This window comes from Hippoglossus hippoglossus, chromosome 19 (genome assembly GCF_009819705.1).
Source record: "Hippoglossus hippoglossus isolate fHipHip1 chromosome 19, fHipHip1.pri, whole genome shotgun sequence".
In the NCBI taxonomy this organism is placed as follows: Eukaryota; Metazoa; Chordata; class Actinopteri; order Pleuronectiformes; family Pleuronectidae; genus Hippoglossus; species Hippoglossus hippoglossus.
In genome coordinates this window covers 16,293,889-16,314,598 of record NC_047169.1, presented here as the reverse complement: position 1 = coordinate 16,314,598, position 20,710 = coordinate 16,293,889, and the positions used below count along the sequence as shown (strand labels likewise).

The 20,710-nt window shown below is 42.1% G+C and overlaps 1 protein-coding gene across 1 annotated transcript; it reads left to right on the top strand.

The window, feature by feature from the left end:
* Nucleotides 1-6,521: 6,521 nt before the first annotated feature.
* cdc42ep1a (CDC42 effector protein (Rho GTPase binding) 1a) lies at nt 6,522-20,473 on the top strand. Its single transcript, XM_034571225.1, has 4 exons — nt 6,522-6,832; nt 12,562-12,673; nt 15,253-16,191; nt 18,689-20,473. Exons 3-4 carry the CDS (start codon nt 15,720-15,722, stop codon nt 18,796-18,798), a joined length of 582 nt encoding a protein of 193 aa, XP_034427116.1. The 5' UTR covers nt 6,522-6,832; nt 12,562-12,673; nt 15,253-15,719; the 3' UTR covers nt 18,799-20,473.
* Nucleotides 20,474-20,710: the final 237 nt, after the last annotated feature.

Here is a 20,710-nt window from a genome sequence, read left to right as displayed (position 1 = left end):
GCAAGGTCATGGTGTAAAGGGAAAAAAATCTCCTTGTTCCTGGGGAAAATTATGTGATTTATTCCAGTACAGGCATCGCACAGTATCATTTACACACTCCAGCTGACAACGATCACTGTTGAATCTCATCTCTTCCAGAAGTCACTTGGAAGAAGCCACTGAGTCAACAAGCCACAGACAAATGAGTTGAGGTCACAGAAGCAGCTTTGACACGAGTTAAATCACGGCGGGCAGTTCACGAGTACATCAGACGCTGTCGTTCGTTGTCTCACAGCTACGTAAGAGGCGGATTTTTTCAGCACAAAACAAACATGTATTTTTCACCACTATCACTGCTGTTGTGCCCACAGGGAAAATATGTAGATCTGAAAACAATGAGTGGGTTACTTTAGTCCAAGGCCGCTGCTGTCCAATGGTCCAATAAACCTCCCCTCATTCATTTCTCTCTCTCTCTTTCTCTCTCTCTCTCTCTCTCTCTGTCTCTGGTTGGATATAATTACCCCTTCATCGTGCTCTGGAAAGCAAAACAGTGATCTGTGTCTCCATATAGGAACTGTGGCCTAGTCTAAACACGGTCGCTGTGTTGTTGTGTAGATGGATGTGTGTGTGTGTGTTTGTGGGTGTTGGGTTATAAAAATAAGCCGATCTCAGCATGAGACACCAGTAGGTTACGCACAGAAGTGGGTGTGATTGTCTGTGTGTGTGTTTGTGTGTGTGTGCTTTCTTGGAATGAAATGAAATGTATTTTAGTTTGCGTGCAGCTATGTGTCACTGGCTATGTGTACTCAGTGTGTATGTGAGTGTGGCACATTTCAAAAAGTACAAAAGTGTCTTGAATCACCGATTTAAAATGGGGGGATACGAAAATATTGTGACAATGCTAGAAATACTGGGTTTAAAAAGTCCAACTTGCAATGCAACTGCAAGTCTGCAGGCCACACACAGAAAAAAATATGTCCTGAATGTCCTATGTTTTATCACACCATAATACATCACATTCTGGACACCCACTGTACAAACACACAAGGACACGTCTGTGCAATCTTGTCATGAGAGGAACTTGTTTCAAAACAAGTCAGCGATAAGCAAATCCAAAATTGGGAGTGTTTTGCCTAAGAATCACTGAAGTGTGTGCACAGTGTGTGTGTGTGTGTGTGTGACTTTCAAAAGGGATTTGACACAATCTGCCCAGAGCCATGAGAACTGGTGTTCGGTTCTCCCCGAGAGTGTTAATCGGAGGAGGGTGATGAAAGTTTGTGACAGAAAATATATCAATATTTAACAAACACGAAGAGAATGTGAAGACGATATGGTCAAACTAGCCCGAACAGGAACGTCAAACATGACTGGGGCAGAGCGTTGAATATGACAAACCTGGGGATCACCAAGTTTTAAGTGAGAGATGTACAAGTCGTGAGAGAAAGAGCGGTGCAGACCAAGAAAAATGAAAAACAGAGGGAGAGATTGTGAAAAAGCACTAAATGTGTAATCTCGCCTCCCTTCGGGGACCCGGCTCGGAATGGCATCCAACAACTTGTGAGCTTTTTTGAACAAATAGCTGACATGCCTCAGAACAGAGGTTGTTTATCTTGGGATGGAGGGAAGGGGAGAGCGGAGAGGGATGCAAAGAACGCCTGGGAGAGGGAGGAGAGGAGGGAAACAGGAACAGGGAGATGGACGGAGAGAGGAGTCAAGATTGTGCAGAAGAAAGAAAAGAAAGGCGGGGGGGAGAGATGATATGCTTGGGAAATCGATACAAATAAAAACACAAACACACAAAAATGACAGTATCGGTAAATCTACAGAAACAATATTTTACCTCTCAAACTCACTGCAGCAAAGACATGAACAGCCTCCAGATCCAGACAGCTAGCAGACCCATAGTGTTAGTGTAAGAATGAAAGATCTGCTTCAAATACATGAGTCACTGAGGTGTTTAGTCTGCAGGTTAACAGGTGACAGACAATAGAAAAGTTCTACAATGCTTCTGCAAAGCCTCCACACGTCTACAATTGTACTAAATACCATTTGCACATGTAATATTTTGAGAGTTCGCAGACAGAAACTCTGGCTGAATACAGATAACATATCAGCAAAGATAGCAGCAGTCAAAAAGTAGAAAATGACTTCACACACTTTCTTAAACAAACATGCTTTCTTTCATCAGAGGAGCACAGTGGTGGCATCAGCTTAAAATGATTCATCGATCATCTCCAAGTGTGAAGGGGAGATACAGACTCACAGTAATCACTCATACACACATTACACGGATGTATTTCAACTAGAGTATCAGTACAAAATGAACACTAACGCTCTGTCCACACTTGTTTTTTATTTGGGCGTCTTGTCCGCACGCAAACGGCATTTGCAGTCACTAAAATAGAGATTTTTACAAACGCCCTCCAAAGTTCACATTTAAAAAAACATTGTTTCTGTGTATCTGGGAAACGATGACGTCACAGTTTACTTTGTCTTGTCTTGCCTGGATGGAGATCCTTTGTAAAATGATATCCGTGGGAATGAAGAGTTTTTTTAAAGAGGAGAAGAGGAGAAAATGTCTCTTAAAAAATATCCCCAGTAGTGCAGACAAGGCCTAAGATTCCTCAAATAAATACCTATTACCATGGCAACAGCATTAAAGCAACCCTAAAAGTCGTTGTGGAATCAAGCATCCAAACATTTTCAGACTAAAGCTAAAAAAAAAACTAAACCCATAAACAAAACTGGATGACGCGTCTCCACTTGACAGACTAAAACTCTCTGTGGGAAAAATGTATTCGGTGTGTATGGTGACTTTTCAAATTTGTCCACGTCCCAACCGTTAACATGGAGGGGGGGCAGGATTAATAACCTATACTGCAGCTAGTTTCCAGTCTGGATTCATACACAGTCATTGCTGAAGACAGTTGCCTGCAATAAACTGAACCATACAAGGGGTGGGTGATGAGTGTGGACCAAACCGATAAAACAACCACAAAGAGCTGAAAGATCCTGATATACTCCATAAAACAGGACGTTATACCAATGGTGGTATTTCTTTCAACTGTAATTGTTTTGAGCAAAAAAAGTAAAGCTGCTGTTTGTTCTGTATTTTTCTTGTTGCCATTTAAAAACTAATACATCATCACTTCCATTCTCTGTTTGTACCTTTCCGTCCCAGGCCTATTGTTCCAGATAAATACATCTTTAAAAATAAGAATAGGAATTTAAAAATAAGAATTCAAAAACATACATAATTTAACTTTTCTTTAAAGTTTAGTATTTTCTTTGAGCACTGCCATTTACAGAAAATGTTCCTCACCAACAAATAGTTTGATGGGGACTATTTTCTGCCCCAGATTTACACACGTTTGTTTCTTTGTTGTGAGTATTTGCTGCAGCAGGAAAATAAAACAACAGAATCCATGTTCACTGTAATGAAAGAACATGTTCCCCAGTAAAAAGGGTGTGGCTCTTTGGTTTGACTGTATAAATATAGTTTTGGGTCAAGGAATACGTTTCATCCGGCAACATGGACAATATATGTTGTACGTTTTTTTTTCAGAAAAAACACAGACTATCTGATCAGGCTATTTGTTAGCTTGTAGTTTGTATTATGTTGAATGATTTCCTGTAAGTTTGTTGATTCTGACTGGAAACTGGGTGGTAGCTTTTATTTATTTTTTGCAACCTGAACCAAAACGCCTAGAAATGTGGTCGACAAACATCCAAAGTCAACGTCATCTGGTGAATCGGCTCAAAGTCCTGTTGGTTTGTTGTTGGCTGCGTTAAATGAGTCTGTGCTGGAGGGAAGGCAGAGCGGCCGTGCCAGCGCTTCATGCCTGAGAAGTGTGGGCAGGGGTGGCAGCAGGACACGCGCACGCACAAACACACACAAACACACACACACACACAGTCACAGGCAGCTATCCCTATTAGGACATTGCATGGGAACTTTCATTCAGTGGGTAGAGCCTTACCGAAACATATCCCTAACTTTAACCATAAACAATTCATGCCTAACCCTAACCTAAACACAATTCACATCTTACAACTAACCTTAACCAGGACCTCAGAGATGAAGTCTTTGCCTCATTATTCAATTCAAAATCATTTATTCGTCAACCGGGGGGAAATCAGGGCAAGCGTGAAGGCAAATAAAAGTGCAAAGTTTAGAAATACTACAAAAAAATTAAAATATGTGTATTCAATATCCCTTTCTCTGTTACTGTTTACCAGTCGGTACCTTTGGAATTAACCCAAATTTCTTCCCATTAGTTTTACAATCAGGCAATCAAATACACCTTCCTAATGGCAGCAGTTGAGAGTCAACACAGAGAACATGTGGGGGGTCATTGGTAACCTTATATGCTTTTTAAGGACTTGTTCTTAATGGAGCTGCACGAGAGATCTTTGTGTTTGCAGAATAATTGAGTGAGTTTGACAAAAACCTGAAGTCAATTCTTGTCCTTTTGACAGAGGGATTTAAAACAGCAAGTAAATGACAAGGTTAAAATACCTTCAATAAAGGAAGAATAAAACTTTAGAGTGGTACAGATGCTGCCTATGAGCGGGCATTGGTCCCCATGAGGTCTAAAACGAGTACATATACACACACACACACACACACACACACACACACACACACACACACACACACACACACACACACACACACACACACACACACACACACAGACACACACACACACACACACACACACACACACACACACACACACACAGTCATCCTCAGATGCCCTCCAGTATTATATATACAGACTAGAGGTGTGTATTTTAAAACTAAACAAGCTACAAATCTCCTGATGCTCTAAAGATAAAGTTGCTCAAGCAAATAAATGAGTCAAACTGAAAGCATAGCTCTTAAAAATACTGGATCCTGATTGGCTAACCTGGGGACGTGTTGTCCCACCAAGTGTATGCAGGTGCCCTGGACCAATCAGATACAAGAAACCAAATGCTTGTCTAAGTTTAGTCTCATTATTGCGGTCGTGAACATACTGAGAGGGAACGCCAACCTTATTCAAAGTCTTCGTCATTGTGGACTTCTGGAATTCATTGAGGAACGTCGCTGGATTTTGTCCGAATTTTGCATCTGTTTTCTAAAATAAAACAGATGCAAATTTACTTGCAAAACATTTTCTCTGTTTTAAAAAACATGTAAACGCAGGGTAAATTTAGCCTGTGTGAAATGAGGAAGGGTGTTGTCTACAACAGTTAACAACAGCGGCTTTCCAGCTTGTGTGTGAATGTGTTTACTTCCGCCTGCCTTCATGTGCGCGCTGTGGTGTACGTGTGTGTGTGTTTTGTATATGTGTGTGTGGTACCGGGGGTGTGGGGGCAACGGGGGAAGTGTGGTAGCTCACTCCTCAAGTGGCATGTGGCTGCGGTGTCATCGGCGGTATGGCGAGCGCTGGCAGATGAACAGGCCACCTCGGAGCTTTAACGACAGAGAGGCCTGCTGTGAGCCTTTGAGGACGGGGTGAGGATGCTTCTGTTCCTGTTGATAAGGCTCCGTTTCCTCTCGGACAGGTCAGCGTGGGACCGTGGACATGTGCACTTTATGGGCCTACACCTCCGTCGACCGTTATCCTCTGAGTGCTGGATGGAGTTTTGCAGTCGTGGAGCTGTTGATTTAATTATGGCAGGAATTCTATACTCCACTCCACTGGACTTAATTCTGTGGTTTCCTTTAGTAGAGTCATCACAAAGGAAATGATGGTCATGTTTTTCTGTTCAATTCAAATAGTTTTCAAACAGGTTCTCAAAAACCACACATCTCCCATGATAATATTTAACCATCTATCAATTGTATCAGCAGAAGATCATTGAGAGAACTCAGGCTGTAGTTATAAGACAATAAGATTAGAGTAATATTTATGCATTTGGGAAAATATGCTTGTGTGATTTCTTGTCCTTATTATCATTTGAGTTGAAGCTCTGATTATAACAAGTGAAGCCAGACAATGGTTTGCTTCATGCCAAGTTCAGACTACATGACTTTCTCGTCTTGCGATTTTTTGCAACAAACAAAAAACATGGTGTAAATTTTGCCGTTTCAAGTCGAATTTTAATGTTGGTCTTACGGACACTCGGGGTGACACCACAGGAGCAGTGTTATTTTTCCTGTTGTTTTTTTTATGTTTGGAGAATCGGTCAATGTTTACTTCAATTGGATTGGATTTGGCTGCAACGCCGTTTACCCCTGAAACTCCAAAAGTGTTTTGTGACCCACCCCTCCATCGGCAAAGTGGTAGATAACGAGTGAATACATTTTTTTTCTGTGAGGCCCCCCCAATTCACAAAAATCCTAGATCCGCCACTGGAAAAAATAAAACGGATTTTAGGGGAAAACCTGCTTCCAGTTTCACATTTGAATCTGAACCAATGAGAGGCGACTGCTCAACCCATCATGAAGCATTGACTTGGGCCCCCCCCCCAACACCTCTTCATGTTACAGCGCCCCCTGCTTTGGCTGCAAAAGAGCTGCATCGTTCTTTTTGTTTGTCTACTCATTGCTTCAGACAGTGTCAACCAGTCAATTGGCAGATAGGGGACAGACAACAAGTGGAGGTGCTGACCCTGGTGCAGTGTGTGTGATCGCCGGAGCCGCTGTGCTGCTCCTCTGACGGCCCCTGCCCTCAGCTCCTCTACCCCCGCCCCCTTTCCTCATCCCCTCCGCGCTGCGCCGCACCACACACCCGGCGCAGCAGCGGGCAGTCCGGCTGCACCTCCGGCTCCCTCGGACCGAACAACCCAGCAAACCTCCGCAAACCTCCAGCCCCTCTGCGACTGGAAACCTTATTACCCCGGAGCTTCCTGTTCTGCTGCGGTGAGTTTGTCAACGTCTGATCACTTTTTTATTGTTGCTCTGAAAGACAACACACGAGTCTGTGATAATTAGTGACACGCTCATGTGGACTCTATTGTGCTTTTATCGTCTATAATCTTCATGTAGAAACTTTTTCCACATCCTATAATATCCCTTTGTCATGTGCACAACATTTCTATAGGTGTTTTATTATTGTCTAGATGTCTTAAATTCTTTGTGGAGTGAATAGGTTCAATAAAAATAACTCATGAATTGCATGTTGATGTGATTATTATAGGGGATTAATTATTAGCAGTGTTGAATACGTCAGAGAAACAAAGCAAACATATTGTTTAATTTCAGATAAGGCAAAACCATTAAGACCTGTAAAAGTGTTTACTGAAGCAAGGCTGTTATCAGACACTATTTTATTGTCCTGGATGATGTAAGTCTTTTCTCAGATCCCAGACATGAAACCCAATCTGCTCATGCAACACATTTATATTCAGCTCCAGAGGCAGCAGCGTATCATTACTATTTCCCCCCCACTGCAACCCTGGTCCGAATAAGCTCTGCTGGCAGCGCTTTGATTTTTATCACTCCGCCTTGTAATTACTGTGGTAACGCATGACATAATGCATCAGTTTTAATACATGTTGTCGACATGACCAAGATGTGCTCCTGATTCAGTGGAACGTGACACATGAAGTTGAAGTTGGTGGTCTTGAAGTGTTTTAATTACGGAGGCAAACAGGGAGCAGGGTGTTGGACTCATTACAAGTTGGGGCCGGCGGCCTTTTGACCCCACGACCTGCCAGTGAGCCATGAGGGTGGCCACCAATGCGAAATAACCACCTTCACGCACACACACTCACATGCACACACACGCACATGCACACACACACACACACACACACACACACACACACACACACACACACACACACACACACACACACACACACACACACACACACACACACTGACCTGCCCTGGCCAATAAACAAACACACACAGCAGTGATCAAATGAAATGCCATTCTGCTTCAGGCCACATCGATACTTCTACGCTTTCGTTAAAGTGCACCAACTCTGGCTAAGAATCTGCCCGGCGTCCACCCTGCTCCAGAGTTTCAGAGCTGATTAAAATGGAGAAGTTTGGAAACGCTACTGGTTTTAGTTTTAAAACTCCAGGGCTGTGTTTTAGTCCAGACAGGCAGAAACTGAGATGTTTGGATAGCGATGTCATAGACACTCACAAGCGCTTGCTGGTTGGGGTCTTTTCAGTCAGGACGTAGCCTTCACTGATTCACCAGGCTTCTATCACATGTCCCCCTACCAGAAGAAAACATCCAGCATTAGCCTTGAACGCAAAATTGATAATCAATTGCAAGTGTTGCTGACTCTGTTGTCTTTGCTATAAGCTGTTGTGCTGTTAATTCTATGTTTTACAAATATACGACTGTTTACATGCACAGGAGACGAGCTATTATTCAAGCAATCTATGACAATTCCTGTGCGAGTTTTCCCTCTTTATACCGAAACGCACTATGCCAAGGTCAGATAATGTTTTCAGGCGTGTTAGTACGGACGGGAGTGATAATAACACATAATCCAATAAACAACATCTAGTGATACAGTCATTCTTAGTGACATTTTTTTGACTTTTTCATGGTTTGGCAGCTCTGTAATTCCCCCAGTTCGCCTCTACAGAGTGGGCGTAGAGTCTGTCCTTCTTGAGTCAATGCTTTGATATTTCCATGTCGGCCTTCTGTACGCACTCGACTCAGCCAGCAGCAGATGATTAACACATGTGTGTAATATGGTTCCTGAATGTCCACCTCACAGGATTTTCTCTAATGATACAGTGCATGTCAAGCACTTGATTAAGAAAATGAGCGCAGACATTCCCTGTGGTCTTTCCCACTATATTCAATGTCTTCTTTTTTTTTTTTAAACCTCAGTTATACATTCCTTCAAGGCGGACCCTTTGTGACCTTTAGGTGTCATTGACGCAACCGACCGGCAGAAGGGTCAGTTGCAGAGGTGCGATCTCTGAATCCGGCTGTTGTATTTGTTTTCACACCACAGGGTTTTTGGGGCCACACATGCTGATGTTGGGAAAACTGCTCGATCACAGTCTGTCATCCCCAAATGGCCACAACTCATTCATCGAACAACATGATAGAACCCCCTGTGAAGGAATATACTGTTAGAGACTGGACTGATCAATAGCTGGTCAACAACCAGCAGGTCATGTAACAAGCTGGGCGATGTTGTGACTTTTGGCTGTTTGGAGGGAAGCTAAGCGCCATCTTGAAATCTGTGAACAAACTTTTGAAGTACTCATATACTTTAAAATGACCAAAGCCATAAACCGTAATAATTGTTCAATCTGCAGTCCAGGAATAGTTTTTTTTTATTGATTGATCGGCTGCTGTCTGAAACTTGACAACATGTGAACTTTTCGGATGACAAATGATTTGGAGGGTTGTAGAATTACAGTTGCTCTGGATGCTAGTCTCGCTGTTTTCCCTGAAACTATATGATATGAAACCAAGACCTGAAACTTACAATAACCTGTGCTGTCTCATGTCTGAGTGATGAGAAAATAGACAAACTAAATAATGCTTAATTTGTAATAATCTGCTAGCGACAGTTGTCATTTTAGCCATCAAAATAAAAAAAAAGTACTTGTCAGTGCCCTCTGGTGGACAAGTTAGTGATGATATCTTTAAGTGACCTCAAATACAGAATATATTTAGCATTTAAATACTGTTATTTCTTGTTACTTATCAGCTGACATATACACACAACCAGTGCATCTGCTGATCTCATATCAGCCATGCTAATGTGTCGGTCAGGCTACAGTGCTTCTGTATGCTCTCATCACTTAGCAGTTTAAAAGTTTGGGTAAACAGCTCTCCTGTACCATGGCAATTGAGAAACAAACAGAGATGAGGAGGAGAAGAGAAGAAAAGAATCAAGTTCATGTGTGATCGCAGAAAAGAAAATTGGAAAGGAAGAAGCAACAAAGAGCGCAAATTGGGACCGTCGGTTCCAGCAGATACAGGAAGCCGAGAGTCTCGGAGGGTATGGATATTTGTTGAAGCATGAAAATGTTTTCTTGGCTAAGGAGGAAGTGTAGCCATGTTTTGCTTGGATTCGGACCTGAGCGTGGACAGTGAAAATAGGAATGTAATTGAAAATCAAAGGGGGAGCTGAAAAAATGCGGCCTTATCTTGTATGTTTGTTCACCTGGTTAGCGGGGTTAGTGAGTGAAGGACGCGAGAGGAGAGTGAGAGAGCGGGAAGGGGGGGGGGACCTGTGATAAAACACAAAGTACGCTGCTGATTGTACTCCAGACAAACTGTAGCAGAGTAAACACTTTTCAGTTAAAGTCGTCAAAAGTAGACAGTGTGTGTGTGTGTGTGTGTGTGTGTGTGTGTGTGTGTGTGTGTGTGTGTGTGTGTGTGTGTGTGTGAGAGAGTGTGTTAGAGAGTGTGTGTCTGTGTGTGTGTGAGAGTGTGTGTGGGCCCAACAGCTGTTGTAGTCAAGCTGTTTCAGCCCTCCTAAGTCAGTCAAGACACACAAAGAGAAACGAAGGAAAGACATGAAAGGGAAGGAGAAGAAAGCAAATAAGACAAACAGGGGAAGAGGGGAAAGGAAAAAAAAGAGGGAAAGAGAAGGAGAAAAGGAAACAAAGATAAAAAAGTAATTGCAATTTTATGGGAAAAGAAAGAAGGAAAATGGAGAGTTTTCGAGGAGGAAATAAATAAAAGAGGCCACGGATAGAAAAGAAATGAGAGGAGAAGCACTGAGAGAAGCGGAGAGAGAGAAAGAGAGAAGAGAGAATGAAGGAGAAAAAAGGAGATTGAAACCCAAACATGGTTTCAATCAGTGGTGAGGTTGAGAATAAAGATGTTTGATGGTCGCAATCGAGAGAAAGACTCCACCGACTGATGCTCTGCTTAGGAATGTGTTCGTACACACACACACGCACCAGACAATACACACGGCTCCTATTAAGCTGTGGTTACTTACAGAGAAGCCACCTCCAGAAAATACTGTACACACAGTGACATGGAAATATTTGATTTAGCCTGTCTGCGACGTGAGAATGTGCTGAAATCCCCTGAATGGTGACTTTCCCAAAGAAGGCAATCGTAAGACTGGAGCTAAATGCGAAACTAAGCATGATGTTTTAATACAGGGATGCTTTCATTCATTTCATCACGAACTGCAACAGAAAAGAGGTTTTTCCGTCAACACTCACCGAGTCTGGCCTGTTTCCCTGGAAGGTTTGTGGGTGTTGAAGTGAAAGCAGGTTTCACGGAGTCGTCTCTCCACACCTTTGCATGTTTTCAGTGTTATTGTCCGGTGCAGTGTTGAAAGCAGAGATTGGACTACAATCAGTATCTGACACAACACATCAGGGTCTAAAAATTGGACTTTTGAGAGCTGCAAGAATGAAGTAATGTTCCAGTTTTCTATAAATTGTCATGTATTTAAAAAGAATTACACTCAGAGTGCATACCTCCACCAAGGCCCAATGAAATCGTATCCACAAATGAACCAATTCCAGATTAATTTTTATTTTCATAAATATCAGTCCACGAAACATACCTAAATTTGATTTCTATCTCACAATGTCAAAGAAAGTGGGAAAAAAAATCCAAGATCCGCACCAACATTAAATGACCCATACCATATCCTTCGTGGGAATCCATCCATAAGTGTTTTAATAATCTAGCAAACTAAGAAACAAACCAACAAACAATCCGAGGGGGTGAGCAGAAAACATCCTTGGTGCAGGTAAAAATAGAAAGAAATTAGCAAACTTACAAAAGGTATAAGTTGCAAGAATTATCAGCAACTCTATGATTACATGGACACCAACAATCTAACTTTTGACCTCATTCTGATAAGACATATCTCCCATTATGATGTTGACATAAGTAGCTCATAGAATATTCCATTCATATTCACATTGACATGTTACAGAACATAGTCTGATTATGACGTCAAGCACTGTTGTGAATGTCGATGTTGCGAAATGCTGATTAAGGCTTATTCTGAGTATGACTTTATTCAGGTTATGATAATTAGTTAATGATGCTTACATGTCAGTGTCTTATTCATACTATTGTTTTAATGTGGTTAATATCAGATGTGATGTTCCATGTAAACGTAGTCAGGCATTTCTTTCTTTCTTTCTTTGCTCTTCCATCATTCTTCCCTCAAATCTTATTCCTCTCCTTTCTTATCCTTATCTGACCTTTTCTCTTACTCTCATCCCTCTGCATCATTTCACTTCATCCTTACTTCTCCCTCCATCTTCTGCCTTCAGCCCTCTCTGTTAAAAAAATTCTTTATTTTATGTCTCTTCTTCCTTCCTCAAACAAGGGCTGGTTGACTGGGACAAAAATTATATCAAGATTTAAATTTTCATATGAGTCGATATTGATAATTATATCACGATTATTGTCACATTATTTATTCTAAGTTTAAAGCAGAATGAAAAAAAACACTTGATAAACAGCAAAACATTTAAAAAATGTGTTATACCTCCTCACTGTGCTTTCACAATGCATTACCAATAAACCATTAATATAACCATTAGATCTATATACTGTATATTGAAGCTTTGTTGTATTGCTATTGAAAACAATATATTGCGATAATTATCGATATTGTTTTACTGTCGCAGCCCTCCCTCAAACTCAATGTGTACTTTGTTTCCTCTGACAGGAATCAGAACCAGAGGACCAGCCGACCAGGGTGGTAGCAGCCAGGCCGTACCCAGAAACAGGTGCCCTACGAGGGGTAATGGAGGAGATGAAGGATTAGAAGATAATCCAGGGTATGTCTGAGTTGCCCCCGTGCTTTTCCGATATTTCCAGACCCAGGGAGTCAGGCTGCTCCCGGGATTATAGCGTTAGACCAATTACCTTTTAAAGAGTAAAACTGCTGGAGTACTTTTGTTCTTGTTGTGCCTCAGGCCAGTTTATCTGACAACTCGCAAAACAGAAGAGTAAGTGCAAAAAGAACGACAGAGAGCAGGGAGGGTAGGAGCATATGTTTTTGCCCAGAGGGTCCAGATACATAAGAGGAGTCAGAGGGAGCAACCCCCTCTGAGTTGTGGTCAAAGGTCTCTAACAGGATTACAGGCAGAGACAGAACACCAGAGCTTTCTGTGAGCACAGTAATTAATGGCCCGGTGTATATTCCTGTAATACTGTGGCTTATTAATTTGACTGAGGTTGAGAAAGACAAACATTTGCCCTTATTCAGAGGAGCACAATGTCTGCAGTCATGGGGACTTGTTTTCATTAGAGAGGTGTCCCGTCACTGCAGCGTGGTTCATGGGAACGTGCACATGCTCCCCTCAGGCTCACGGCATTTCAGATTCGACATCACACCTTTGTTATACTGGCCCCTGGTGTCCTTTTGTGGGCCTGGATATGGCGCTGCTCAGCACTGGTATGTGGTACGCCGCTCCCAGATGCCCCTCTTAAAACGCCCAGTCAAGGGAAGTGGAGCGGAGGGCCTGGGAGTGCGGTCAGCAGTAAATTAGAGGGGCTGCCTTGGACATGACGCAATCCCCATGTCCTGAACCATAGCAGGTCATTAATGAAGCCAGACGGGGGGCTTGCATGCGTGGGAAGCCTGTCGACATTTAGCTGCTGCAGTGGAAACCTTTTCAAGAGAAACAGAGGTCCTTGTCGGGGCAGCTTTGTGCTATCAAAATATTTTAGAATTGGATATCCATTACTCTGCTGGCAAAGAACAACACGGGGGGAAAAAAGCGTCTGCCTTCAGCACAATTTACGGAGTTCCTAAACTGACAAAAAGCAGTATTATAACAGAATACATATAAATATATATATATAAAGCTTGAACAGAATAGCTTCAACTAATGCTTCAGCTAAGGGAATTGAATATTATGAAGACAGAAGTTGATGTAGAAGTTAGGCTACAGATTTGTGTTAGCAAGCCACCTTACTATTACAGTAATGATTAGCTTGTTGGCTGAAATGATTAGTTTCTGTTACAAGTAGGCCTGAGCAATATAGTGATAAATATATATATATATATTGATAACAATAGAAAATCATCTGTTGTTTCATATTATGCTTTAATGCAAACTACACAAGTTACAGCCATGTTTTTCATCAACTGAATGTCACATTGCGTTCTACCACAGGACGACACAGGCTCAAACTTTGGTAACGTTGCACAGCCCTGGATCCAAGAGTTTATACACTAAACAGCAGTGATGTATATGGCTCTTCCAACAATGCATGTTTACTTAAGTTAGTTTTCGTTTAGTTGCTAGCTGGAAAGATTCGTTGTATTTAGGTTTTTCAGGTAAGCTAGCCGTGTAGCCCTCTTGTTGCTCAAAGTAAAAAATGGAAATGAGATATATAGCATGAAAATAGGAAGTTGATCAATGATTACATTTCCAAGATGACCAAAAAAGTGTAACAACAACTTGAAAAGAAATGTACAATAACGCTAAAGTATGGGGAACATGGCTGTTCTAAAATCACCTGTTTCACTAACGTTGCTCAAAGGGGGAAAAAAAGGGGATATGTAGCATGAAAATAGGAAATTGTTCAATGATAAAACTTCCACTATGACTAAAAACTAGAAAACCCCAAGAGGTGGTAGTGAAAGATAAATGAAAATAGTTACATTGTATTAGTTCACTGTATATTTGTTCCTACTTTCCTTATTATAATAAAAAGAAAAAAGAAAAGAAAGCTTCATTCAAGTCTACACTGTATATCTGAAACTATTACTATTATTGATTCATGTTTTCAACTACATTTTGGACTTGTATGATCTTTCAGTTCGTCAGTCTCGGGGGCTCCATACACTGGCAGTCTAGCGGTGCTGCCAAGTAGGAGCAGTAGTTTTGTCATCAGCAGATTTTCATTATCTCTTCCTATCTCGCTGGGCATACTTTCCCTGTTTATAAACAAACCTGAGCCCTGCGGCTCTGCTTTAAAAAGCATGATAAGTCTTTCCAGTCAGATGTACAGTGAATTCTGTGTGACCTTCACGCCAGAGAGAGCAGCACAAAATGGAAGCAGGAATTCCCCAAAAGTCCACCTATTTCATGGATAAGTAGCAGACTGGTTTTTGTTTTTGTTTTCACAGAAGAGTGACCGAGGTCTAAATTTAGACGGTTCCAGACCAGTGGACCTTTGGAATCTTTAAAAACCTGCAGAAAGCAATCTGTCCAAAACACAGTGAGGTTACTTTACAACTAACAGTATTCAGAAAAGGGAAAGCAGCGCGATCTCTCCCTGGAGCTCAACGTCCACGGAATAAACTGCAAATGTCACGCATTTCTCTCAACATCTGTCAAAATTAAATACATCCCTGTCTGCATTTTAAAGATAGATGTTTTCTCCCTGTTTTTACTCTCGATAGATGGTTCCACGGTGCAACCGCACAACCATTTGCAGCTGGACCTATTTCTGAGCTGATGTCGACAAAACCAGAGCCCAAAGCAAGTCAGGCTACCTGACCACACTCCGACTGGCCCGGCCGCCTCCAGGAACACAACTGCATAGTGTTCTCCTCAATTTATGTTTGTTTAATTCAGCCAGCTATGCAGAACAACAAGCTACAAAGAGTGGAACAGAGTTAGGCTCGCACACTATAAACAAAGATAATATTTGAGGGAGCTATTTGGTGCTGCAGGCTTCAACTTTCCAGCTTTAGTAATTACATGGTTTTGAAGATCTTGGAATACCCTTTCAGAGCTCTTTTTTCAGGTCCGTACTTTGGACTGAACTGTCAGGGATTCTTGCATAAATCTGAGAGTTAAGTTCAGCCTCTCGGTCGGATTAAAGCCAATTATTTCGCGGCTCGTAAGCCATTTACCTCTTGTGACCATGAATCTTCAGGAAAAGCTGTCGGGCCTAAAAGGTCTGGTCTCACACTCCCACAGCAAGCGCCGCTTCAAAAGTGACCTCACAGTGGACATGATCAGCCCTCCTCTGGGCGACTTCCGCCACACCATGCACGTGGGCCGTGGCGGGGACGTGTTCGGGGACACCTCCTTCCTCAGCAACCACGGGGGATCAGCCAACAGTAACAACAGGGACACGGATTCCATCTCCAGCCCTGACAACAAGATCGGAGCGTTCTTCTCCAGGACGCTCCGTCAAATCAGGAGGGGCTCGGACAACCGACCCAGAGAGGTATCCAAGGAACTGTCTCCACCGCCTCCTCCCGTTTCTCCCATCATCAAGAACGCCATCTCCCTTCCCAGGCTGGATGTGGATATGTCTAATGGGAGTCCCACCACCAAAGTGCTATTCCCCAGTTCTGAAAGTACGCCAGAGGAGAAGAAAAGCTCTTACGGTGAGTTTGGGAATGATTTTTTCTTTAAGTCCCATTCCAGTTGCTTATTACTCCCCCTTAAATTTTTTTTTGTTCCTCAAAATTACATTTTCCAAAGGTTTGTTATGAATAAATTCCCCTTGTGGCCTTAAAATGGCCTTGAACTCTGCTCCTCCCTTCCTCGTTTGGTGACTGGGATCTATGAATATGCTAATTATGGACAGCTCACCTGCTCACCCCACAAGCTGACAGGATTGGGACATCACAAAACTCTGGCTCTATGAATCAGTTTTTTTATAAACTGGCATTCATTTACTGCAGTGTTAAGGTGGAAATACTCAGCCATGCTGCTGACCTGTAATTATGCTCAAACTATGTTTTTATCACATAAAGGGACCAGGGAGACATGTTAACGTGTACATAAAAACTTGATTTTGACTGCAGGGGGACTTTTAAGCTGCTCTAATGGATATTTTTACATCAACAATGGATCAAGTGTGTAATGTTATAACAGGTACACATAATTTCTGACTTTTTGATGTATTTCGCCCCCTAACATTGTTGAAAGAAGCTTACAGATTGGATTAAATTCTGGATTGAATTCCTTGAAACAAGTTGCATCTTATCTCCACTGGAAATTTCTTGATATGATGTCATTTCTTTAATTATGACCAGTTATTCAACTATTAAGTATATCGCCTAATCCCAAAATGATCCTTAGGTGGGTTTCTTTATTAAATAGGAACATTGCTAAACGAAAAAACCACATAGTCAAAGGTTAAATGAGTTAGCGTCAGTGTTAAACTGGTAACTGCAGGGAAGTGGCCACCGCCTGTGGAGCCTCGGGGAAACTCATCCATCAGTTCTGGAGACAGATTAGGTCCAGATGTCCTTATGAATCACCTTGGCTCATAATCAGCAGTGCTTGTACTGATAACACACAGAGATCCAGACACAACTGGCAGCAAGCTGTCTGAGAGGCTGTTTAAATGACCCACATTAACACCACACTCACGGCTTCTGGCAGTCCGACCTCCCCCGTGTGCGGTTGTGTGTGTGTGTGTGTTTCAGAGTGAAAAGAGGATTTATTTAAGGTTTAGAATAACGGTTAACGTTTAGGTATGTAGTGGTTATTTTTAGGGTTAGGGCAAGTATCCAGGAAATGAATGTGAGTCCATGATGAGTCCCCAACGATGACCTATGACAACGTGTGTGTGTGTGAATTTCTGAGAAATGTGCTCCAGAGTTGGATGACGAGATCCACTTATACAGTTACATTTTACCTCTGCCAAGGAGGTTATGTTTCATCTGCGTTTGATTTTAATTTAATGATCCAGATCAGGGGGCAGCTCTAGGATTTCATTTTCATTCTCTAACATTGCCAGACAGGACGTTTTGCAACATTTTCGTTGATTTCTCAGAGAACAATTCCTGGATCCTAATGACAAAAATCTGGCATATTCAGGGTATTGATGTAATCTGGTGAATTTAAATATGGTTTCATAAGGGACTGTTGGGTTTTGGCGGAGGTATGAGCTCTACTAAGTGACATTCCAGTTGTGTGAACTTAATAAACTAGATTTAATCTTAAACATTGAAATTAAAGGTGATCAAAAAAAATATTCAGAATACATGACAGAATCCCTTATTGAACCTATCTTTGTTTTAATGTGGTTGTAAGCATGTGTGGGCTGCTAAGGGTTTTTACATAAACTACGTTACTCTCCAGTAATTATCCATCACGGCACATAGATGAGTGGAGATTCTCCAGGTTTAGAAGCTGGTTTCCCTCATGACTTCTGTCTTATTCTCTGATTAAAACGTGTTAATCTGTGAAATCACACGTTGTTTTCTTTGGCGGGAACAGAAAACCTCCAGACTCTTGGCCCTGCCTGCACGCCTGACATTGAGATGTGCTGTGGTAATTTACCCGTTTGGGTCGTGGAGGCAGCCGAGTGTGAGCGTGTGACTTGTTAAGTGATCTCGCAGGTTTGGACGGATGATTCACGCTTCTAAGAGTAGAACAACTTAACTTGTCATCGTCAGTAGACAGGATGTCCTCAGATGGGTTTACACCGCCCCCTGTTGGAGGTGTATGCTAATGTTGAACGTCAAAAGATCTTCATTGTCTTTATACTCATGTACAAAGATATTATTATATTAAAGTGTAACTTATATACGCATTTAATTAAAAACAGTAACATGAAAAATTAAAAAAGATTTTTTTCAAATGAATTGTTTCCAGTCAAGTTTCTCTTATGTCCAGTTGTAAAATTAATTCAATTTATGAAGGAGAAATAATCATAACATCTCAAATTTATGTTTTAAATAATAATAATAATAATAATAACTTAATTTATAAAGCAACTTTCAAAACAGCGGCTACAAAGTGCTTCTTTTCAGTGTAACTCGTTATGGTTAAAGAATAATGTGCAATAATGGGGAAATATTATGAAATGTACAGGAGACAGAAAGCCTCAGCTTTGATTTCACATTTCATCGTCTGTGTGTCCCTCAGGTCTGGAGTCCGGCTTCGTCACTCTGCCTCGTCTCTCCCGCTCGGAGCGTCAGCAGCCCTCCATCTCCCTCCCCACTTCCTGCTCCCCAACATCCACCGAGGCTCTCTGACCGACCCCACCGACGCCATCTTGTCCACCTGCTCTGCCACGATTGTGACCTCTCACGCCAAACCCGCCACAAGCACCAGCACCACCACCGCCTACTCTGACTCGCTCCCCTCCCTCACCTCCCTGGACACCTTCACTTTTGACCTCGGCCCCTCCCTCATGAGCGAGGTGTTCGGCCTGATCGACGGCCACCCGGACGAGCAAGGCCACGCCTGGGAACGAGAGGAGGCGGGTTCAGCGTACGGGCTGACCAATGAGGGATCGGAGATGGACTCGGCCACTATCTCATACGTGGACTCCCTGCTGAGGGAGGACTGTGGTGGCAGGAAGAGCCCGCACGCGGCCGACTGGGAGGAAGAGGAAACTGTAGTGGAGGAGAACGAAGTCAGTCTTTCTGTAAAAGTGCCTGATGTGGTGATGGAGTCTCCTGAACAAGCGAGGTTGGGATTGGGGATGGAAAGTGAGCGGTTCCAGAGCGCTACGGATATGCTCGCACGCCATTATGGCGTCAGCCACTTAAAGGGACAGAGCAGGGTGGAGGCTGCTGACTCAGAGATGATGATCATCAGCCAGCACAAGAAGAAAATGTCTTACAGTTACATGGACGACGAGGATGAAATCAAAGTCTGAGCTCAGCAAATCGTAGATTTTTCATTTCACTAAAACATTTGATTTTTCTGCAATTCCAATCAAGTCAATCATCTAAAATGTTGCAATGGTCAACGAGGCTGGCTCTGTTGACAGAACAACCATGAACACAACAACCTGCATTCAGTATCCTTCATACTGCATCTTTTACCTTTATAACATTATTCTTCGAGGATGTACAATTTTGATACCTGTGGCTGAATGTATTTTAAAGGAGTGAAAGACTTAATGCTGCAAGTTTCCAAACTCAGCACAGAAAGGGAGACCGCGTTTTCCAAAAAGACTGAAACCAAAAAGAAGAGTGAGAAGAGAGGATGTACCAGAGAATGTGGTTAAGGTTGGGGGGCGTCACGGAGGAAACACTATAAAACCTGTCATTCACTTTATACATGCGATAATACACGTCCTCGCGAAAGAGGGGGAAATATTCTCTATGCAAGTCCGTCTCTCTGATGAGAAGACAGAGAGGAAGTGTGGATTAGAAGAATAGATTTAATCTTACTACAACCCTTTGCCGTCACTACAATCTCTCGTCAGCTTTTCACTCAGGAATAAAATACCAGGAAAGAAAAAAAAGGGAAGAGAACTCATGAGAGATCTGGAATCTCAGGATCAACCGCGTCAGACAAAAGATAAACCACAGGAACTTGTCAGCTGTTGAACTGTTGGACTGATGGAATATGACGACAAGTTAATAACGGCGTTTGCTAGAAGCAATTAAAGCCTCAACCATATATATATATATATATGTTCATTTTATGTTGCAAACCTTTTCTATAGATACTCAGTGCACCTTTTATCATAAAATGAATATGAAGTCCGACTCCTGTATTGATTTTTATAGAAGAACTGTCATTTATATTATTCTTTATACAACTCGACATGAAGATATCAACTGACCTCCTATAAATATGTACTTACAGTATGAGCACCTGCAGCACATAGTGCAATTCACATCCATATGCTGCAGTCAGTACCAATGATATAATACGATGATATAATTTCACAATAAACATGTTTTTAATGAGGCTGAATATGGTTTTATTTACATGTATAACATGTTTCATTTATGCATTACTGAGTTGAAATCCTGACAGATTTAAAGTTAAAGAGCTAAAAGCTGCAGATGCCACAGAAATCTGTTGAAACTGACCACAGCCATCGTCCTTTCTGTGAAAAACAGACTTTGGGTGGAGACAACTGAACAGTCAAACCTCAATTCAGCCTTGAGGTCCATAAAATCATTTGCCAGCGTACATGAACAC

What these genes read in the sequence shown, in the direction of transcription:
- cdc42ep1a (XM_034571225.1), top strand. Translation starts at nt 15,720, where the DNA reads ATGAATCTTCAGGAAAAGCTGTCGGGCCTAAAAGGTCTGGTCTCACAC. An exon ending in GGAGAAGAAAAGCTCTTACG is followed by an intron (nt 16,192 to 18,688) that starts GTGAGTTTGGGA and finishes TGTGTCCCTCAG; the next exon opens with GTCTGGAGTCCGGCTTCGTC.